Here is a 20,150-nt window from a genome sequence, read left to right as displayed (position 1 = left end):
TCAGAGAGATGGACCGTGAATTTATATTTTTTGTATAATAACATAGATTTAATCAATGTAGATAAGGTATTACCGCCCCGTTATAAAGGGGACGCTCATAGCATCCATCCATCCATCCATGCATGGTAGGGTGCCTCGATGTGCCCGCGCGCGCACATCGAGACACTCTATCTGTTGGCATCGGCAGACGACAGCGAAGGCGGCTGCCGGTGTCAGTGCAAAATATCTTGGCAAGTCAGCGCGCAGTTTTCACCTTATGTCCTGTATTCTGCCTAGTGTGTTGTGCCCAGTGTTGTATGCGTTACCGAAAAAGAGTAACTAAATACGTTACTCGTTACGCTAAAGAAAAAGGAACGCGTTACCGCCCTGCGTTACCCATCAACAAAGTTAACGCGTTACCGTTACAGTTACCGAAAAAAAGTAACGGACGTTACTCCTGACGTTACCCCTTTGTCAGAAATCTTAATCAGTATGTCCTCACCTCAAGAACCTACACTCGCAACTTTATAAAAGCCATATTTATATGTCACATTAAAGTGATCGCCCAAACAAAATTTTTACCCTAAATACTGATTAAACGAGAACAATTTGCACAAATATTCCGTATCTTCGCAGTACTATAGTGGCCTAAAGTTGATTATATAGTTACATGTGATGGCTTCTAACCCTGGGGCACATGGGGAAGCTATTTTTCAGAATGGGTCAATAAACACAAAAGGATCGATTTCATCATCAACGCTCTCAGCAATTAAAACATCACTGAACAAACTTGCAGTATTTACGGCGGCGTGCTTCTACTACCAAAATGAATGCGCAAATTTTGTAGCAATAAAGGAATGCTTAAATGGCATAAATCTGGGGAAAATTATTTGCGCATAAAAACAAGTGCTTTTTTTTATTTGACCTGTGTAATTGCCGCAGATATTGCGACTGCGTATGTGAAAATGTTCAAGGTCAGCCCTGCTTGCTTAGGAGTTCAATAATCAGAAATGTAGGCGCAGTTGCAAATAGCAAGAAGCAAAACTAATTTTTAATACGAAGTTTATAAACAGTGCTAGAGTAGTGCAGGAACAGTTTCCTAATGTAAGAACAATCTGCTGAATATAACAGCTGCGTTTCAAAGCTTTAATCGGACAGCTTGACTCGCTGATTAGCGAATACGTCCGCACCCACGCTAAACAGGAGCTCGACGGACGCACTATATATATGGTACTCCTGTATTCACTTTAAGGCTGGTGAACGCGCGGAAAGTTTTCCTTCAGCTCGCTCATGGCGATGACATACGGCATCAAAGGTACCGAGACAGCCGCTCATCTTCAGTTGGCGATTACATTCACAAGGCATTTCCGAAGAATTCACTCCTTAGCGTTTGAGCTCACACCGAGTCTTGATGTCCACAAGATGAGCAGATATCGACAGCTCGCTTTTGACGGTTACCAGGACGACATCACACTTCGCTTCATCGACAATCAACGACAACTTGAACCTCCATAGCAAGGTAGCCGAAACTATAGCAGATACATTTAATAAATTTCAGCAATTTGCTCCCCATTGCAATTTCCTCCGCAAAAAAAGGACCTCGTGCGGGGTCGCTTTGTCAACGCTTGGAGAGCCGACAGTAGTCTGCCGCAGCGACAAAATAACGTCGGGGCGAGCTCTCAGAAAAGCGCTTCTAGAAGACGAATGAATTTTGTCGAAGACTGCGAGCATAATTGGAATTAAAAGTAACGAGTAACGTGACACCTCACGTTACTGAAAAATGGTAACGAAAGTACGTTATCCGTTACAGTTCCAAAATAGTAACGAGTACGTTACTAAATTACTAGAAAAAGTAACGCGTTACCGGTAACGCCGTTACTTGTAACGCGGTACCGCCAACACTGGTTGTGCCTGAGGGTTGGCAAGAATGCCGCGTACCTGATGCGTACCCTGGATACGATAAGGATACAAGGGAAATGACGCAAACGGTGTCGGTGCTCTGGCCGCCTAGAGACAGCGGAAGGCGGGAAATGTGGAAGCGCGCCATACCACGACGAGAAACCGGTGGTTTCACATTTAACTCCCCGCATCACTGTGCGTGTCTGCGAAAAGCACTTCGATGAGAGTGACATTGTTCGCGTGTACCAATGGCAAGTCGGAGGTGGTGTTGTGACGTCGCAGCGCGATGTTCCGAAACTTTTGCCGGACGCTGTGCAGAGGATTTTCGACGGCCTCCCGGCGTACTTGTCAAGTGCAAGAACGTTCAGAGCTCGCCCGCCTACATAACAAAAACGTAAAAGATACAAGGTATGTGCTGTGCTTGTGTATCAGCGCAAACATCAGAACTAAAGACAATATTTGGTTGCGAGTGCTGGTATCATAAGGTTAAAATTTGGTGAAGCAATAAAGAATTCTTGACCGTCGTGCAAAACAAGCCTGGTTCTGAGAGGCTAACTGCAGATGTAATCAACACCTGACCGCGACCGTTACGAATGCCGGAAGCAAAGAAAAATAATTTAGTGGAAGTCGCAACTGAAGAGCGGAATAAACTCACAGGGTCTCTTAAGCGTTTGCCTTAGACTAATCGAATGGTTAAGGCCATCTTCTTTTTTCAGTCGATGTATTGATCCTCCCCCGCCCCCCTCCGAAAACTGTCGGCACCTAAAGTGATTTTGCACTGCCTCCAGTATAGGAGGCATCGCAAGGTTTCTGCACCTCACCTGTTTTTGCACGGCCTCCGTGATCGGTCCGACAATCACGGAGGCAATGCGAAGCGACGATGTCATGAGATGACGTCATCGTGTGACGCCACGTTACGTGACGTCTTGATGACATCGCAAATTTTGGCGATCTGTGACGTCATATGGTGACGTCATCACACGATGATGATTTTTTGCATTACTCGTATTGACGCCGCCGACGCGGGACGCCGCCGGCACCGACGGTCAATTTTCGCGTTTGATGAGGAATCTAACGCTTCCGCCTTAAAAACAGTAAAGAAGCACTGCGAAAACTACACAGTATTGCATGAGCGACCGAACTTTAAACGCGGCACGGCGCCGTAGTGATAAACCAACGCAAAAAAAAAAAAACCACAAAACCAGGGAAAAGCGGCATGAAGTATTCCTTGGTGCTCCGCAATTGCTAAATTCAAAGCACTGATTCATTCAAACTTACCATTGGTTCGATAAATACGAGGCTACTTTAAGATATCTTCGTATACAAACACCAGGTGTATAGACTGAAAGATTTGATATGCGCGTTCAAGAGTTGCAGCCGCTGTACTTCCGCGAGGCATTAAGATCCGCCAGAGCCCTTGAAGGACTTTGGATCATCCACATATTTCCACTAGATGCTTTAGGAAGCGGAAGAAACATGCTTTTATAGCGGTAGTATATCGCACAGCGGAGGCAGCATGCGTTTGTTGCCGACGAATTTCGTTCTCCAAGGCCTCATTCGACGCTAAATTGCACTGTATTAGAGCTTCCCCGAATGTACTTGAAGGTAATATTGCTCTGAAGATATAATCGACGTTCACGGGTACATTTTACCATGTTCTTCGTATCCGATACGTGCCGTGCGTAGAACTGCAGCGCCGGATCCGCACCGGTGCCCCCACAAAAACACCCACACGGGCGAGGGCGCCCCTAGCGGCTGCTCCTGTCCCTATATCAAGCTTTCGCGGAAGCTTCATGATCAGTAAAAGTATTGAAGGACTCTGGTATAACTACGAGTTGAACTTAGAAACCAACTTCGCCATGCAACGAACGCTTATAATATTGGCTGCACATGTTCGTTTTTCTAGTTCAGTTGTAAGTGTAGTATTAATTTTCATTTAATTAAAAATAAAGTATATTTATACAAACGAAATAGCTGCCATATCAAGATATGTATCCGCCCACTCGGTTTTTCTGGAATTACGCCACTGCCTGGGACCTCCTGCATCGATCTGCACCTATCTGCGCTGCGGTTTTGTGAAGAAAGAGTTCGTGTTAAAAAAAAAGAAAACGAAAAAGAAAGAAAGAGAAAGAAAAATGGATTGGGAGGGGGTACTTACAATATTGTTTTCTTCACGATTCTTGATGATGTCGATTGTCGCATTCTTGTAGAAATCAAACGCTTTTCCGTTGAATACACGCTTGCGGAACGTATGGCCAAGTTTCTGAACGAGTGCTGAAAGCAAACGATGATTAACGCTGAAGTAAAACAGAATTATCTGAGGTTGCTTCCGATCTTAACTCTATGGTAGCAAGGCGTTGAACTGGGCTAGTTTGTCAGAACGAATAAAAGACCACCGGAACATACGAAAGGCAAGGAGAGGATGACGACGGCACAATGAAGTAATTACACTTGAATGATTAATGCATACCCGCCGGCAACAACCTTGCGCATGCGCGAACAACCGTCCATCGCAATAGGAAAATTCTTTACCGCCTCCTTTGCGTTTAGAAAACTCGCCCCTTCATCAGAGGGGCGTTACGATGTATCGCTGACGCAATTGTTTCTCTGTTTCGTAGTGTGGAATACTATTTACCCGCTACGGTGGTCTAGTGGTAATGTAATGACGATCGACTGCTTACCCAAAGGTCGCGGGATCGAATCTCGGTCGCGGCGGCCACATTTCGGTGAGGCGAAATATTAGAGGCCTGTGTAATTCTGTATAGATTTAGGTGCACGTTAGAGAATATAAGATGGTCAGAATCTGCGGAGCCCTCCACTACGGCGTCCCTCATAATCACATCGTAGTTTTCAGACGTGAAACCCCAACAATTATTATATATTGCGTTAGTGGAACGCAAGCAAAATTTATCATTGGTTCTTCCCTTTCCCTCGACCAAATATACCCGCATTGCGAAGCGCAGGTGTGCCACCTTGTCCCTTCGTCTTCTCCGCTGGTGTTTTATCTGTTTTGGTGTTAACTAGTCACGGAAATGTGACTATCAATATAGATTAAGTCCACCAAACTGTTATGGCAAGCTTTCCCGTGTAAGAAAAAAAAAATCGATGGCTTGGCAACATCCGTATAAATGCGGTATACCATCGTAAGCAGAATAAAGCAGTATAACAAAAGTTCATGTCACTCACCGTTTAGCACAACAGATGGCGTCACTTCCGCGAAGAACGCGTTTCTCGCGCTCCTAATGAACGATCCCTGTTCTGGAGAATTCGGGGATAGCTTAACACCAAATGAACAGCTTGCGACGGCATCCAAGCTAAAGAGGCCATAAAACCTATTTCAGAGAAGTAAACAAGAAAAATGCGATGGGCAGTTGTATAATAAAAACCTACCGGTTGTGAATGGATTTGGGGCTTCACTCTTCGCTAAGCAGGCGTACACATGAAGATTAAAATTAAGTAGTAAACACACACACACACACACACACACACACACACACACACACACACACACTTAGTTGCAAACGTGGAAAAGATTGCGTACGACAAATAACTACGCGAATCGAGGACATGCTTTCAGGTTTTATAATGCCATCTCACCCTTTCATGTCGACGTCTTCTGATGCAGTGGCGGCTTTCTTCAGATGCTCCGACGTCAATCGAGCGCAACTATTTATGATGGCTTGCATCTAAAGACGCAGGAGAGAACGAAACAAACTTGTTAAATACCGGGCTCGCATCAACAAATGAAGGTTCCTATGCTGGAACAGTTCGCACGAACAGATGCCGTAACAGGGGACATTATGTCATCGACGGTGGCTAGAAAATGTCAAATGGGCCTTATAGCACCGAAAAGCTCCGTTAGCAAGGACCGTAATGAGTGAATTCAATAATGAGTCTCACGCGGCATTTTTAAAAACATTTTGCGTCTGAAAACCATCGCCAAGAAGTTGCGTAAGTAACGGAACTATCGAATCAGAAAAAAACTCGAGGCCCGCGCGGAATACGCAGCACGGTCACAGCAAAAGCTGGCAAACAAACAAACAAGCAAAAGTTGGAAGAGCGGCCTTTCTAGAGCCCATCGTAAAGTATCTTGAGGCCGCTACTACAAGTACACTTTCAGGGTACCCACTACGTCATATGGATGGAAGAACTTTATTGTTTGTCCGGCAGATTAACGGCCCGGGCTCAGGTCTCCCATGTCGGGACGTCAAGGCCTTGCCTCTCCGCCGCTACGTCATAAATCGTCACAATTTTTGTAAAATATGGAAGCACCCACTATGCCATTATTCATCATTCTGCGGAGAAGCGAGGTACCCACTGCAGTGCACTGTTGATGCTTAGGCAGCTGTGGCTGATGACGATGAAGATTATGGATGAGCACTTTGTAGTGGGTGGGAAGCTTTAATCCACGCACACGTTGTGCCATTCACGTTGTCTGACGCCTGGTTGTTATTTTACTCTTCTACCACGCTATATCACACATGTTAACGCAACTCATTGCCCGACATGACGCCTGTATAGGGTTCTTTTTTTTTTTGCGACGGAGTTTCAGCAGCGGCGTGGCTTCGTGGTAGAAAACTCTAATGCCACACAGTAGGCCCGGGTTCAAATCCCATCCGATCATGGATATATTAATTTTCCTTTCGTTTTTTTCCTCACTTCGCGCGATGGCGGTTATGGTCATCGGCGGCGGCGGATAACTACGGCACCGTTAAAAAGAACTGGTGACGTTGTCCTCCTCCCACTGGTGTGAAAACTGGCGGCAATAGATCACGAAATATACATCATGTACGCAGATGACATCACCCTTTGGTCAGTGCATCCTGAAATCGGCCGCCAAGTAGAAGCTTTACAAGAGGCCCTTGACATAACTCATAACTGGTGTCTCAGATAGGGCTTGAAATATCTAAAGAACAAAGGACATATATGTCGGTTGCGAACAAGTATGTGCGTCGTCTACTGGGATTCCGGCCTCTGCAGTTAATTTTGGATCAGCAGTCACTACATGAGGCTTCAAATCTCCGCGTACTTAGCCTGGAAATTGCTGCTACTGGATCTGCAGGACCTTGGGTCAAGGATGCAAAACAACAGGCTTCAGAAACAATACATTTGACACGCCGGATTGCGAAGAAATCTGGGGGCGCTAACACCAACATGGCTCGCCTCCTTGTCCGTTTCATATTGCAACCAAGGCTCGTTTACCGCGCCCACGAAGCCATGCGGGCCATAACTGGACTGTATCACTCCATTGACACTTCAACAGGAGTCCCAACTCAACACTATCGACGAGTTAGTACATCAGCGTCGCTGTGCTCGCAACCTTTAGCCATCGACATTCTGCATGGGTAAAGAAATTCTCAATCCAGCTTCAGACACAACCACTATCGCCCCGTGGAACAGAATGCAACTGAGTGAAAACAAACCTCTTGGTCGTCTTTACAGCCCGGTTCCACGCCAGGCGATCGCCCAAGTTTCCCGCCTTTATCGTGCCGATGACCTATAGATGATGCCACTGTCGCAGCGTATACTGATGCCAGTGCTAGTGGCACCACCATTCACACCACTCTTGTGTGCCCTTAATACCAGAGGCTGGCCAGGCATGCTCGTATTTTGCGGATCCCAAACCACCAGCACACCTTGCTGCGCTTGCCGCCATACATGACGGATTGGCAGCGCTGCTGCCTTGTCTTCAACCTGATAGATGTTCTCAGCTGATCATTCGTACGGACTCGACGCAAGTTATCCACGATATACGTAGAGTGTGTCGGTCTACATCACTCTCAGATAGCATTCCCCATCTTGCTACTTCGACAACTGTGCGGATACGTGTTCGGTGGGTGTCTCGGCCCGCTTTGCCGGACCTGGTAAAAGCTGATTTGGCAGACCACTCACAAGTTACACAGCACCCCCTGCCACATTTTCCTAAAGACGCTCGTGGACAGATGATCCGGGACGAAGAAAGCCTTCGACGTACCACACGAGCTATTATACCTCCGTGTGGGTCAGACCTCCCTGGTGGTTTAACACACCGAGTGAAGGGTACGTTGCGGAGGCTTCGTGTCGGGGTTACCCCATCTGTGACCACCCTTTGGGCGACAGATTATCGCGGCCCATATGGTACATCGTGCCAAATTTTGTGACGCCCCAATCCGCGATGTGACTGCCACACACTTGTTGTGGTCTTGCAGAGGCCTACAACTAAGCCGTATTCGCCACCTCTGTGCAGCGGGCCTCAGGCCTGGCCGACCACCCGACCTCAACCGCTGGATCCGTGAATCATACCCCCGATCATTATTAGAATTTATACACGAAGCAAATTTGCATGTGCATTTTTGACACCACTAATTACTATGCCTAAGGCCAGGCTTTCGAAAAAACATGTCTGATTCCACCGTCAAAAGAATCGGTATAACACGAAAGTGAAACGTGCCTTCACAGAGGTAGTTAAGCGTTTATTGTGCATTGACATATAAGAGCTTGTACAATGTCTATTGAGCTTTGGCAGCTATGTCACTGTCAAACACAAAGACGGACGCACGAAACGAACGCACTAGTATATATACTCAGGACGAGTGCGAACTAATAACTGCCACAGTTGTTACTTTTTAGGGGCGAAGCTCCTAAAGCCGTGGGTCTGTCCCTCCTAGCTCGTACGTGACCGCCTATGCCGCGCGTATGTGCCAGTGGTGATGGCAACGAAGCAGCGCGAGTGTTCTTGGCCCAGCGCAGGGACGAAGAAGACGTTGCAGTTCTTGTTATAAGGACGGCTGTGCATCATTAAAGTTCAAACAGACTCGCGGAGTCCCCCAAGGAGCAGTGTTGTCTCCAGTATTATTTAATGTATTAATGAGCTCAATCCCCAATTGCCAGGATGTGCAGGTATATGTTTATGCCGACGATATTGCATTCTTCGCGGCTGATAGTGATATTTATTCTCTATATCAGAAATTACAGAGATATATGAGTATGCTAGAGGTATGGCTAGAGACAATTTGCATGTCCTTAAATGTAAATAAAAGCGCATTGTTGATATTTCCAATCGCAGATCCCATTTCAATTTCAATATTCTATAAACAAGAGCCTATTCCGCAGGTTGAGTCGCTAAAATATTTGGGAATCATTTATAATGGGACACTAAACTGGACTCCACACATAGAGAGTATCGTACATAAGGCACAACGTGCCTTAGGCATACTACGTAGGCTGAGCAGCAGACGATATGGACTACGTAGGGACACACTGTTGATGGTCTATAAAATGTACATGCGCCCAATATTAGAATTTGGGTGTGTCTTGTTCTCGGGTGGCCCTGCGTACAAACTTAAGCCTCTGGTTATGCTGGAGCGAGAAGCCTTGCGATTGTGTCTGGGACTCCCTGGGTTTGTAGCAATCAACGTTCTGTATCAGGAAGCGCGCTTGCCAACATTGCCTTGTCGATTCCGAATCCTGACGGTGCAGACATTTTTAAAATTTTATAGCTTTCCGTTAAGACGATCCGAATATGCTTTTATAAATGAGCCAGACTCCTTTTTTCTTGCTCATTGGCCACGTTTTCGTACACCACAGATTATTTTTGTTCAGAAGCAGCTAGACCGAATAAACGTGAAGATTCGAGATGTGCCTGCAGCAAATGTGTCCAATCAAAATCTTAAGATAGAATTCGATGAGATTTTCCCCTCTAAGCCTAAATTTCAATCATACAGGGTGTTAAATAGTCGGCTGCAAGATTATCTTACACACGCGAAAACAAAAAATATAGTAGCCACAGATGCTTCAGTAATTGACGAAAAGGCAGGCGTAGGTATTTACTCCCCTTCGCTTGGCTGGTCATTTTCATTAAGGCTGCCGGACTTCACCCCTGTGTTTGAAGCGGAACTCTCGGCAATTATACTGGCGCTGCGAAAACTAGATTTGAACGACCATTGCGCAATAATAATAACAGATTCCCTGTCAGTATGTACATCTCTAACAATGTCATCAAAATCAATTGCCTTAAAAACGCTCCTTACGCTAGTGCCTCCACAGTTGAAAATTTTGAAATTATTATGGGTACCTAGCCATTGTGGATTAGAAATAAATGAAATGGCCGACACACTAGCGAGAGCGGCATTGAACGGTCCAATAATTTCGGTCCTCCCTGAAGTAGCCAGCATAACTGCGATTAGGTATAGGAAATTTTCCCTTCGAGCAGACGCCATAGAATCAATAACTTCATGGACAGAATTTAGACATCTAAAATTTCCATGGAAAATTCAGTGGTGTCAAACTAGACAATTAGAAGTATTATTAACTAGATTACGATGCCGAGTGCCCCCGTTGAATCTATATGCACACAGGGCTGGTCTGGTGATATCTCCCCTCTGTCACTTTTGTTCAGAAATCGAATCGATAGAGCATTATTTTTTATCGTGTCGCCGCTATATATTACAAAGAAAAAGACTTCTTGAAACTCATTGTGCTAAGCTGGGGATAATTTTAACAATAGACGCTATTCTCACCTTCGGTGCTTCGGATTTGGGCGTCAGCCACAGGAATGTTTTTGATGCCGTAATTGCTTTCCTTCAGGAAACAAAACGAATGTGTTTTTCTTAAATGCAAACCTGTTCCGATAATAGCAATGAATCAATAAGAAAAAAATCAATAAAAAAGAAGACGTTCGGTACCACAGTAATTTCATTATTCTAATTTCTAGTTAGGATGAGAAGTCTGAGCTGAATGTAGAAATAATTATTGCACTAGTTCTTTTTATGTGTGCTTGTCTTTTGTGTTAACTTGGTAGTTTTAAATCTTCATATCTACAATTCTTGGCCAATCCCCCAGAGTGGGTATGAGCCATGTGTAGAGGATCATCATCATCATCATCTTCTCTGATCTATAAAGCGTGTTTGTCGTGCTCCGTGTCCTCGTCGATCCCACGTCGTTACACTGGTGGAGGTGCGGGGTAAGCTTCATGCTTGGCACTCCATCGCGGAGCCGACAATCGAGCCCGGAATCGCCACCCCGCGTCGAAACACCGGTCCACCGATTCAGTCGCCGTCTGCTAGTCGCCGTCATGACCGTGTACCCCGCACCCAACCTGTCTATCGGGGACGTCAAGTCGCTTATAGACGCTGCGTTACGTGACTACGACAACAAGTACAAGAACCGTCCGTTTGCGCTGGTTGGGGACTTCAACGTGGACATCATTGCCAATGACTGGACCGTGCAGCACATGCTTTCCAAATACGCACTCAGATGTATCCATATGCAACCTCCACGATTCGAGGTACGTGCATAGACTTAGTGTTTGCAAACTTCCCACTGCAGCCAGTACAAGAACCTCTCTCGCTTCATTTCACGGACCATAAAGCCGTCATAATGAAGGGACCTCGCAATCTAGCCGCCATGACAACGACGAAATGAAAAGAACAAACGAAGAAACGAAACAACAAACGAACAAGAACAAAATAAAAGTTGATTTTGTATAATATACGCACAGTCTTACGTCTGTCTAATGATGTAATGGGCTAACTTTCACGGGAGAGTTACGGTTTAGCGATGATCTCCCCCTCTCGAGCTTCGCTCACTTATGATCATTCATTCCGTGGATATGGCGTGATTTTTTTGTGTTTGAGCAGCACGCTCCGTTCGCAAACGCGGCCGCTGCAACAAGCAAAGTGACCTTCGTGCGCTCTGTAACTTCAACGCAGCCTTTGCGGTGGACGCACAAGACGTACAAACTGCTCCCATCACGAGATAAGCGAGCGCACATGGGCGACTACGCCCTGTAGGGCGAAGTACTGGTGGTTAGGTAGGAGGCGCGCGCGCATCGCAACGAGCGGGGCGACGACCTTTCAAGCGCCCGTCACGCCCTTCGCGCCATCTCGCTGGTGATAACGAGAACAAGCTGAAGTGCCACCGAGATGCGAGTACCGCCAGTGGTAAATGGTATAAACATCTCGCCGTTAGTGTGCTGAAGAACGTACTGTCTGTGGCCGAGTCGTTTAGCGCCGCGCGCTGTGGAGCCAGAGGTCGTGGGTTCGATTGCCAGCCACGGAACTTTTTCTTGTGGTTTCTTTTTCTTTGTCATCTGTTCGTGTACATTTTACAATGTCATATCCGTGACGCAAATACGTCAGTGAAATCTTGGTGGGCCCCAGCATAAAACAATTTCGTATTAAAAAAAATCACTACAGCACCAAATCGGCTGTTGTTGTAATCTCATAACAGCTTTCGCTGTAAAACGGTGTGTACCCGTGTGAGGCAGCAGGAATGTGGGAAACAAGAGGGTGGGGGGTTGTTGTACGTGAGCGTTGGTGGTTCTACAGCTGTGCAAATCGATGCCATATAGCGGCATCTATGATGAGCGTCTTACGGCGCTGCAAATATAAAGCTGCTATAGCTGAGATTACGATGAGAGAACTCACTTTTCGCAGTTTCCCTGATGTAAAGGCAGGCGATGTCGCTGTGCGAAGCTTTTTCCACTGGTCAGGTGCGACGTTCAACATAACATTTCTCATAACGGGGTCATCGACCTCCACAACCTGCAGTTAAAGGTAGAGAGCAAGCAACACTTCATATGTGCGTGCCCAAAATTTTTGATGGGGGAAACGCATGAATGAAAACCGTTTCGTTGGTGCTGACTCGGAGTTTCTGTAAAGAATAACTGACGATGACGTATTAAAACACGGGCACGCTAGTGCCAGTAAAGATCTTCTGCGGAAAAAAAAAAGAGGTGCCATAATCTGTTGCATACTAGTGAGCCCGCGCAATAACTTACTTTGCGCAGGAAATCACACGGTAAAACAAATACAACTGCCAATTGACCATGTAGTCCGCGCTCCAATATCGTTGCTTCCTAGGTTCAAAGGCGCTATTTTTTAAAGGAGCCTGAAAAATGTCTTAAGAAAAGAATGTTTACCTTAACCAAGTTTCTCACAAAGCTCTCCCTTTCAATGAGTGACCATTCTCGCTAACACTTGAGGAAAAGTTCACCGACGATTATGATACTGCCTAACGCGAATTCTGAGCGCAGCTTCGTGTTGAGGCAACGCCAAATGTGTTTGTAGTTTTGGCTATCCGCAGTTGTAGCAATTTAACATTCGTTACATACTGCCACAGAAACTGCCGGCGCTCGAGTGCTACGCACACCACTCTGTGCATTGCAAGCGTTGCGAACCGAGCGAAACGCTGAAAGCCTCGTTACGACAAGCGAAGCCAGTCACAATGCGCGTCACAGCCCTGCAAGCGCACGAGCTCCGACCGAGGGGCCAGCCAGCGTGACGGAGGAAGAAAACGAGGTTACAGGACAGTGGCTCGTGATATCGACAGACTCCGCGTTCACTCTCTTTCGTCCTCGTTCGCTCTATTGGTTACGCAGCCGACGTCAACGGCGACGCCGCTCAACGCAAGAACGGGCGCCAAGGGCTGCGCTCTAAAGGTAAACATAAAATGATCACTTTAGACCCCTCGTGTATCGGACGTGCTTCCACGTATGAGAAGAGCACAACGCGCTTTGCATTTTAAATGCTATGATCAAACCACGGTTTTCAAAAACTGTTCGTATCCCTGCGCGAGCACAGTATTGCTTTCGTTACGAAGTTACTGATCTCAATACCTCCAGAAAAACAACACAGTAAACAGATAACTGCATTGATAACTTTGAACAAGCAAAAAGAATACTTCGGCTGTTTAACAGCGTTAATCTTTGCAAAAAAAGCGATGCATACGACAAAGAAGCATAGACGGACAGCGCAATACGTGTGCCTCTTAGCCGTGTGTGTCGCTTCTTGCGGTCAATCAAGCTATGTGAAGACCCGACACGGTGTTCTAGTGGTTATAGTGCTGGACTGCTGACCGGGATCGCGGGATTGAATCCCGGCCGCAGCGGCCGAATTTTCGATAGAGGCGAACATGCTTGAGACCCGTGTGCTTAATAAAATGCTCTGTTGGGCGTGTTGGTTCATTATGTAATAGATTGAGCGCAAATGGACGGGACAAAAGAAGACAAGACGACTAGACGAGCGCTCGTCTAGTCGTCTTGTCTTCTTTTGTCCCGTGTGCTTAGATTTAGGAGCACGTTAACTAACTCCAGGTGGTCGAAATTTCCGGAGCCCTCCTCTACGGCGTCTCTCATAATCATATCTTGGTTTTGGGACGTTAAACCCCAATAATAATTAATATTAACCCTTTTAGCCCTGGAATTTTTATTTTTGTCGGAGAACGTTTTTGCACGTGTTTTCCTATAAGTGACGACCTCAGAAGACCACAAACAATAAATTGAGTTGGTGGTGCAAGTATTTATGGAATTACAAACATGGCGTGAAATAAGGTCATCAGGGCTCAGTAGTCGTGAAATGAGGAAAATGGCTTCTGCATTCCTGCTACTCACTAGAGTACACAAAATCTGAACCAACGTCGTATTTGGAAGTCCTTGAAACAACTTCGGGACTTTGTCCCGAAAACGGCGCTTACCCGCCTCGACGTCACCCATGACTTCGGTCAAGCTTGTTCTGCTTCGTGGCTCCCAACTCCGCAAAAATGCCACAATGGTGGTGTTGATCGCATTGGGGATCCTTGAAGAAATACTCCTCTAAGAATTAGCCGTTTTGGTTTCGTTTCTGATGTGCTAGTGGGAATTTTGTGTGGTGTCGTCAACTGACGACGCGAGGGTCAAAACGGTTAAGTTCTGTGAAGATCGATCAAGACCAACTTGCCCGACTTTTATTTCTCTTATCTCTAAAAGAACACTGTATCATTGTTTTAATTGATCTAATTGGCTCATACTTTCCGCGAAGTCAGCAGACAGTGCTTTGTTTTTTTTTGAAAACGCTGTAAGAAGACGACACATTGCTTTCAAGTTAACTGCCAACAAAATTTTCAATGATTTTTTATAGATATAAAGACTTACGGTGAAAACGTAAAGAAATGCTGTTGGATGCGTCTACGTTTACAGTTGTCCAGTCGCGTGAGGGACATATTTCCTTTTTTATATCCAGGTGGTGGTCTCACAGCGTTGACTGCGAAAATTTAAGAGTGGGGAAGAACAGACACGAGCTGGAGCTTTCAACTGCTGATACACTGTTCGCCAACAAGGCCCCAAGTCTATTCTCTCTATGGCGATAGTCGGAACACTAACATTTTTCTCGTTTACTACGACGCTGAAAGGTTTCAGGGTAGCTCGTGTAATTTATTATAGTTATTTATGCATATGATACATGTATTGCAAAACTGGGGGAAATAAATACACGTTTAGAGTCAAACGTCGTGCTAAAACTAACTCACGTGGATCACCTGCCATTTCGTTTCAAAAGGTGTACGTATATGCTAAAAAGGATAAATTGGTTAGCTAGCTGCACATGCAATTAACGTAACACCACGAGTTAATATACAGTCCGCAGTTCGATGACACACGCGGCTTACCCAAGAACAGAGGTACAGTGGCACGAGAGGTACGATCACAGAAAACTAATAATAATAATAATAATAATAATAATAATAATAATAATAATAATAATAATAATAATAATAATAATAATAATAATAATAATAATAATAATAATAATAATAATAATAATATCTGGGGTTTAATGACCCAAAACCACGATATGATTATGAGAGACGCCGTAGTGGAGGGCTCCGGAAATTTCGACCACCTGGAGTTCTTTAACATGCGCTTAAATCATAAGTACACGGGCCGCAAACATTTTCGCCTGCATCGAAAATGCAGCCGCAGCGGCCGGGATTCGATCCCGCGACCTTCAGGTCAGCAGTCGAGATGAAAAAAAAAACTTTAAAATTTGTTTTAGTTTAACGTCCATTGCATTGATAGCAAAGGTAAACAATGTCATCGCACTAGGATTGAACGTTGAATTGTAGATACCGTTGTCAAGATTATAATCTGTACGGGCTGTCATCACGAGTTCTCGCATATATGCCCTTTAAACAATAAAGATTTGTTTGGCAGTTCAGCAACGTGCTGTCTTCCTACGCATTGACGAAATAAATGTGCGACAATTTTCGCGCAAATATAACAATACAGAAAATACGACAGGTTGCTGTCCCTAAGTGGGACTAGCCGGGTGGCGCGGTGTCTCCCCTGCGTCTTCTCTGGACCCAAATAAAGTTTGCATTGTCATCATCATCGTCATTGCTTTTCTTTTAAGAAAGAAAGTTGTAATAACACGGCACTTTTCTCCCGCGAAACTGAGATTTTTTTTTCGTGATAGAAAAAGAAAACCTAACGTGAGGAAATTATTACCGAATAGGCTCCACGACAGCCTAGTTGAACCACTTTTCACGCATGATCCCTAAACTCGGCTTAGTTTCAGAGAGAACAGCTTTTGTTTTAGCTCACTAAAGTTCGCGGCGAACGTGCATGGGATTATTTTTGGGACGAAACATTGTTCTTCTAGAAAAGAAAGACTGGTACACTTACTTTTCTCTGAGTCAATCCGGCATCCTTTACCAGAATCAACTTCAGCAAGTCCGGTTCCGCGACGTACAGCACCGGTTTTCCATCTTCAAAGGACCTGTTTGAAAAGCACGCACGAGTAGTTCAATAAGATTGTTCTCCAATAAGCACCAAGCCACGATTACCCGAATAGTCGCCCGTGCTTTCTGTAGAGTTCTTGATCTACGACGTGAAGCGGCTGCAGAAAAAAAAAGTAGGAGGTAAAATGAGGATAGTAGTTATAGAAGACGCGACATTTGCTCACCTTGTATAGCTGCTTCATCTGGGGTCCAAAAAAGAGGGAAAACTTCTCGTGCGCGACATTCTGGTTCCTCCAGTAGTTGCGGTGGCGGCTCGCTCGGCTGTTCAAGAGACACGAAGGCACCTCGGTTTGCTTACATGTACTTCCTGTCTGATGTAATTCCATTGTGACGAAAGAACATGCATGGTATGAAATCGCCGCTTTATTATTTAAGATGGTATTCCTCAACATAATTCATAGGGAGGGCTAATCCTAAATGTTCTTTGAAAGTAAACGTCCTAAGAAACAAAACTTCTTACTTTGGCCGTATCATGCGCGCAATGGGGCATACATTATCGGTAGCCAATATAATATATATAGATTGTGGGGTTTTACGTCCCAAAACCACAATATGATTATGAGGCACGCCGTAGTGGAGGGCTCCGGAAATTTCGACCACCTGGGGTAAAGAACCCCAGGTGGTCGAAACGAGCGCCTAAATCTAAGCACACGGGCCTCTGGCATTTCGCCTCCATCGAAATACAGCCACCGCAGCCGGGATTCGATCCCGCGACCATCGGGGTCAGCAGTCGAGTAACATAACCAATAGACCACCGCGGCGGGTCAATGGTAGCCAAGTGGAAGAGAAAAAGACGTCGCCCGTGGAGTGGTTAGACGCTAATCTTTAGGACACAGGGAAATATCTTGGTGAGCTTAAAGAACACACATAGTTATATGTAAAGGATCTCACTACCCATTCACAGCATCATGGGGTCACCAGGAGTCGTCAGGCAACTATACGTGCTCATGCCATCGCAGTTGGCGCCGCGTTCGTAGTGTTACGTCATTAACGGCGCATGTGCGGGTCTCGAGCACAACGTTTCCGAATGCGCGGAAAGCTTTAAATGCGACAAAGTCATATACTAGGGTCTGCTTAGACAGGGACCCGCTCACATTTCTGCTTAGACTATGTGTAGGCTGTATAGGCCCCAGGCTAAGGAGAAAAAAAACTAAACGTCAGCTAACGCTATCTATTATTTTCCCGGCAGTCTAATCGCATACACTATCGAGGTGCGAAGACTTCAACGCTACCGGCGGCAACCGTCGCAACAACATTTTGAGAGACGTGATAACTGCGAGGGCGTCGTGGTTTCCTCCTATCCAGCGGCAGTTGCATCGCAGAATGTGTCTCCTATCTCCCCTCCCTTCTGTTCCATTCCTTCCTTCCTTCCCGCGACGCTTCGGCTGCGGAAAAAGAGCGCCATTGTTTACTCAAGATAACCGTTACTCAAAGCACCCTTCCTCGTGAAGCGCCATCTGACGCCCACATGTACACCATCAGAGGTGTTCAAGCATCACGCTAAACTATGATAGCGCCGTAATTGCTTTATTTACTCCATGAGCATGATTTCAGAACTGCTTCCCTCCGATGAGCAGCGTCGTGCGCCAGAACTGTCCGAAGCAAAGATCGTAGTTCTGGCAGCGCTTGCAGATATTTCTAACCTCTCCGCGCAGTCAACATTAATCGAGACAGCGATTAATAACAGGTGAATTGAAGGCTCACTTTTTCTGGCATGCTTCAGAGCTGCTCAATACCGTTAGTGTGACCACACTCTCATCGCTCTTGCGAGCAGTACTCTAGCGTAAAAGCGCTTTCGTGAAACGAGCACAGATTAAAACGACCGCCCGTATACAAGGCGAGCATTCTCACACTCTGCAGTCAAATCGAATGTGCGCACAAGCGAATGGCGATGACTGGCTGCACGCTGTACTGTCGTGCACAATTGAAACGTGAATAGCGGAGCGCGTGCCCGATAGCACAATCAGCGGACCCTGCTAGGCAGGCGGTGGGTGCGAGAGCGCGTGTCCCGAAGCGATATGTTCGACCGCTGTTTCCTGTATACTAGTTTTGGCACACCGCCACCGGAGCGCCGCTCACGTTGGAGCCAAAACAGCTGTTTGTGCCACGTGCTATCAAGCGTGGCTTCATTTGATATTTTTTCCCACCGCAGTTTACCCGTTGTATTATCGAAGCGAAGCTTTTAAGATGCCATTCAGTGAGACTGGCATGCGCCGGCACTTGGGCTTTCGAGCAGTTCAATCGCCGGTGGTCACCAGACAATGATGGTAGCAAAGAAATAAAAGAGCCACGCTCAATAGTGACTCGCACGTGTGGACTCCCGCCTATAGACTCGCACATGTTGGATGCCTTTGAAAAATGCCGCGTGGCACGAACTGCCTTGGTGGCAATGTTTGAGACGCTTCAGCGGCGGTGTATGAAAAATAGTATACAGGAAACGGCAGACGAACATGTCCCATTAGTACACGCACTGTCGCACTGACCGCCTCAACTGAGCATCAGGTTGCGCAAATTGTGCTATCGGGCGCGCACTTCGCGGCTGGCGTTTTAATTTTACACCGAGAGCACCTTACACAAGTAATACATGGCTAAAAAAAAAAAAACAAATTAAGGAGCTCTCGCCCTATTGGGCCTCCTAACTGTTTTCTTCCTCCATGCCTGGAATTGGGCCTGGATCCACGTGCTTAGCAGCGCAACAATTCAGTTAGTACAGGCAACAACGACGGTCATGCGTTCATATCCAGGCCGCAATGAAATGAGGCAGCGTGAAATGACAGGTCAGCTCTATGAAAGATAAGACTGTCATATCAGAAACGGTTGATCGCTGACAAGCCCGGACATGGACTTCGTACGGGACATGACGGTGACGGCAACGGCAACGGCGACTGCAAAAACCCGTCCAGACTGCCATATCAGAAACGGTTGACCGCGAAGCGCACGATCGAGAGCGCATCAATTATTAGATGGCGGCGCATGCATGTACCCATGTGACCATAGGCGTGCGCACAGGGGGAGCAGGGGGGGGGGGCGGCCGCCCCCCCTAGTCACCTAAGAGGGGGGACGCAAGATCTGCCCCGTACATTGACCCCTCTAGTCACCTAAGAAGGGGGGGGGGGGGCGCAAAATCTGCCCCATACATTGACTTAGTAGGGTGGGGGGGGGGCGCTGCGATGAACCTTTGCCCCCCCTGATGGGGAACCCTGCGCACGCCTATGCATGTGACCGGCGCATCTTCGAAGTCCGCATTTCCGTGCGCTCGCCGGCGCTGGGTTTTTCGCGTAGGACACCGCCACTGAAATCTGCGAGTTATAAAAGCTTCCCTTAAAATACGAGGTTGTCAGTCTAAATTTCGGTTATTCAGGAGCAAATATACATGACCAGAAACACAAGCGCCGACGCAGCGCGCACGCGTAAAAGGAAACTACCGTCAGAAGCGCTTCCATAGCTCGCAAACACTCTAATTTCTGCAGCCTATACACACCCGTTTACGGTAACCGAATCATCCAGCCTAAGGACGAAAACACAAACTGGCAAGGGGTCGGGTCTGGATCATTCATAAATGTAGATGCCCTGCGAGCAACGAAGTTCGTTTCTATTACAAGTGCAGTCTAATGAGAAACAGTTTGGTTCCGCCAAGCAACGTAGTATTGTGCGAAAGCCCACTCGAGAGCAGCTGACAACGCCAAACGCAATTAGACACTCCGAGAACGTACAAGCGTAACAGGCGCGCTACCGCAACA

General features: G+C 46.4%; 1 protein-coding gene across 1 annotated transcript in view; it reads right to left on the bottom strand.

Moving 5' to 3' along the window:
• The window catches only part of LOC119394774 (uncharacterized), a 100,969-nt gene that overhangs the window by 12,346 nt on the left and 68,473 nt on the right, over positions 1 to 20,150 (bottom strand). Inside the window, exons 17-23 of the mRNA XM_049415984.1 lie at positions 16,575 to 16,671; positions 16,456 to 16,508; positions 16,295 to 16,388; positions 12,285 to 12,401; positions 5,476 to 5,564; positions 5,065 to 5,210; positions 4,037 to 4,152 (exon numbers count right to left, since the gene is read on the bottom strand). Coding sequence (XP_049271941.1) covers positions 4,037 to 4,152; positions 5,065 to 5,210; positions 5,476 to 5,564; positions 12,285 to 12,401; positions 16,295 to 16,388; positions 16,456 to 16,508; positions 16,575 to 16,671 — 712 coding nt within the window. The remainder of the gene's footprint in view (positions 1 to 4,036; positions 4,153 to 5,064; positions 5,211 to 5,475; positions 5,565 to 12,284; positions 12,402 to 16,294; positions 16,389 to 16,455; positions 16,509 to 16,574; positions 16,672 to 20,150) is intronic.

The sequence above is a fragment of the Rhipicephalus sanguineus genome, chromosome 5 (assembly GCF_013339695.2).
Source record: "Rhipicephalus sanguineus isolate Rsan-2018 chromosome 5, BIME_Rsan_1.4, whole genome shotgun sequence".
Taxonomy (NCBI): domain Eukaryota; kingdom Metazoa; phylum Arthropoda; class Arachnida; order Ixodida; family Ixodidae; genus Rhipicephalus; species Rhipicephalus sanguineus.
Note: the sequence above shows the minus strand (reverse complement) of the source record. Positions and strands in the feature narration are given on the sequence as shown.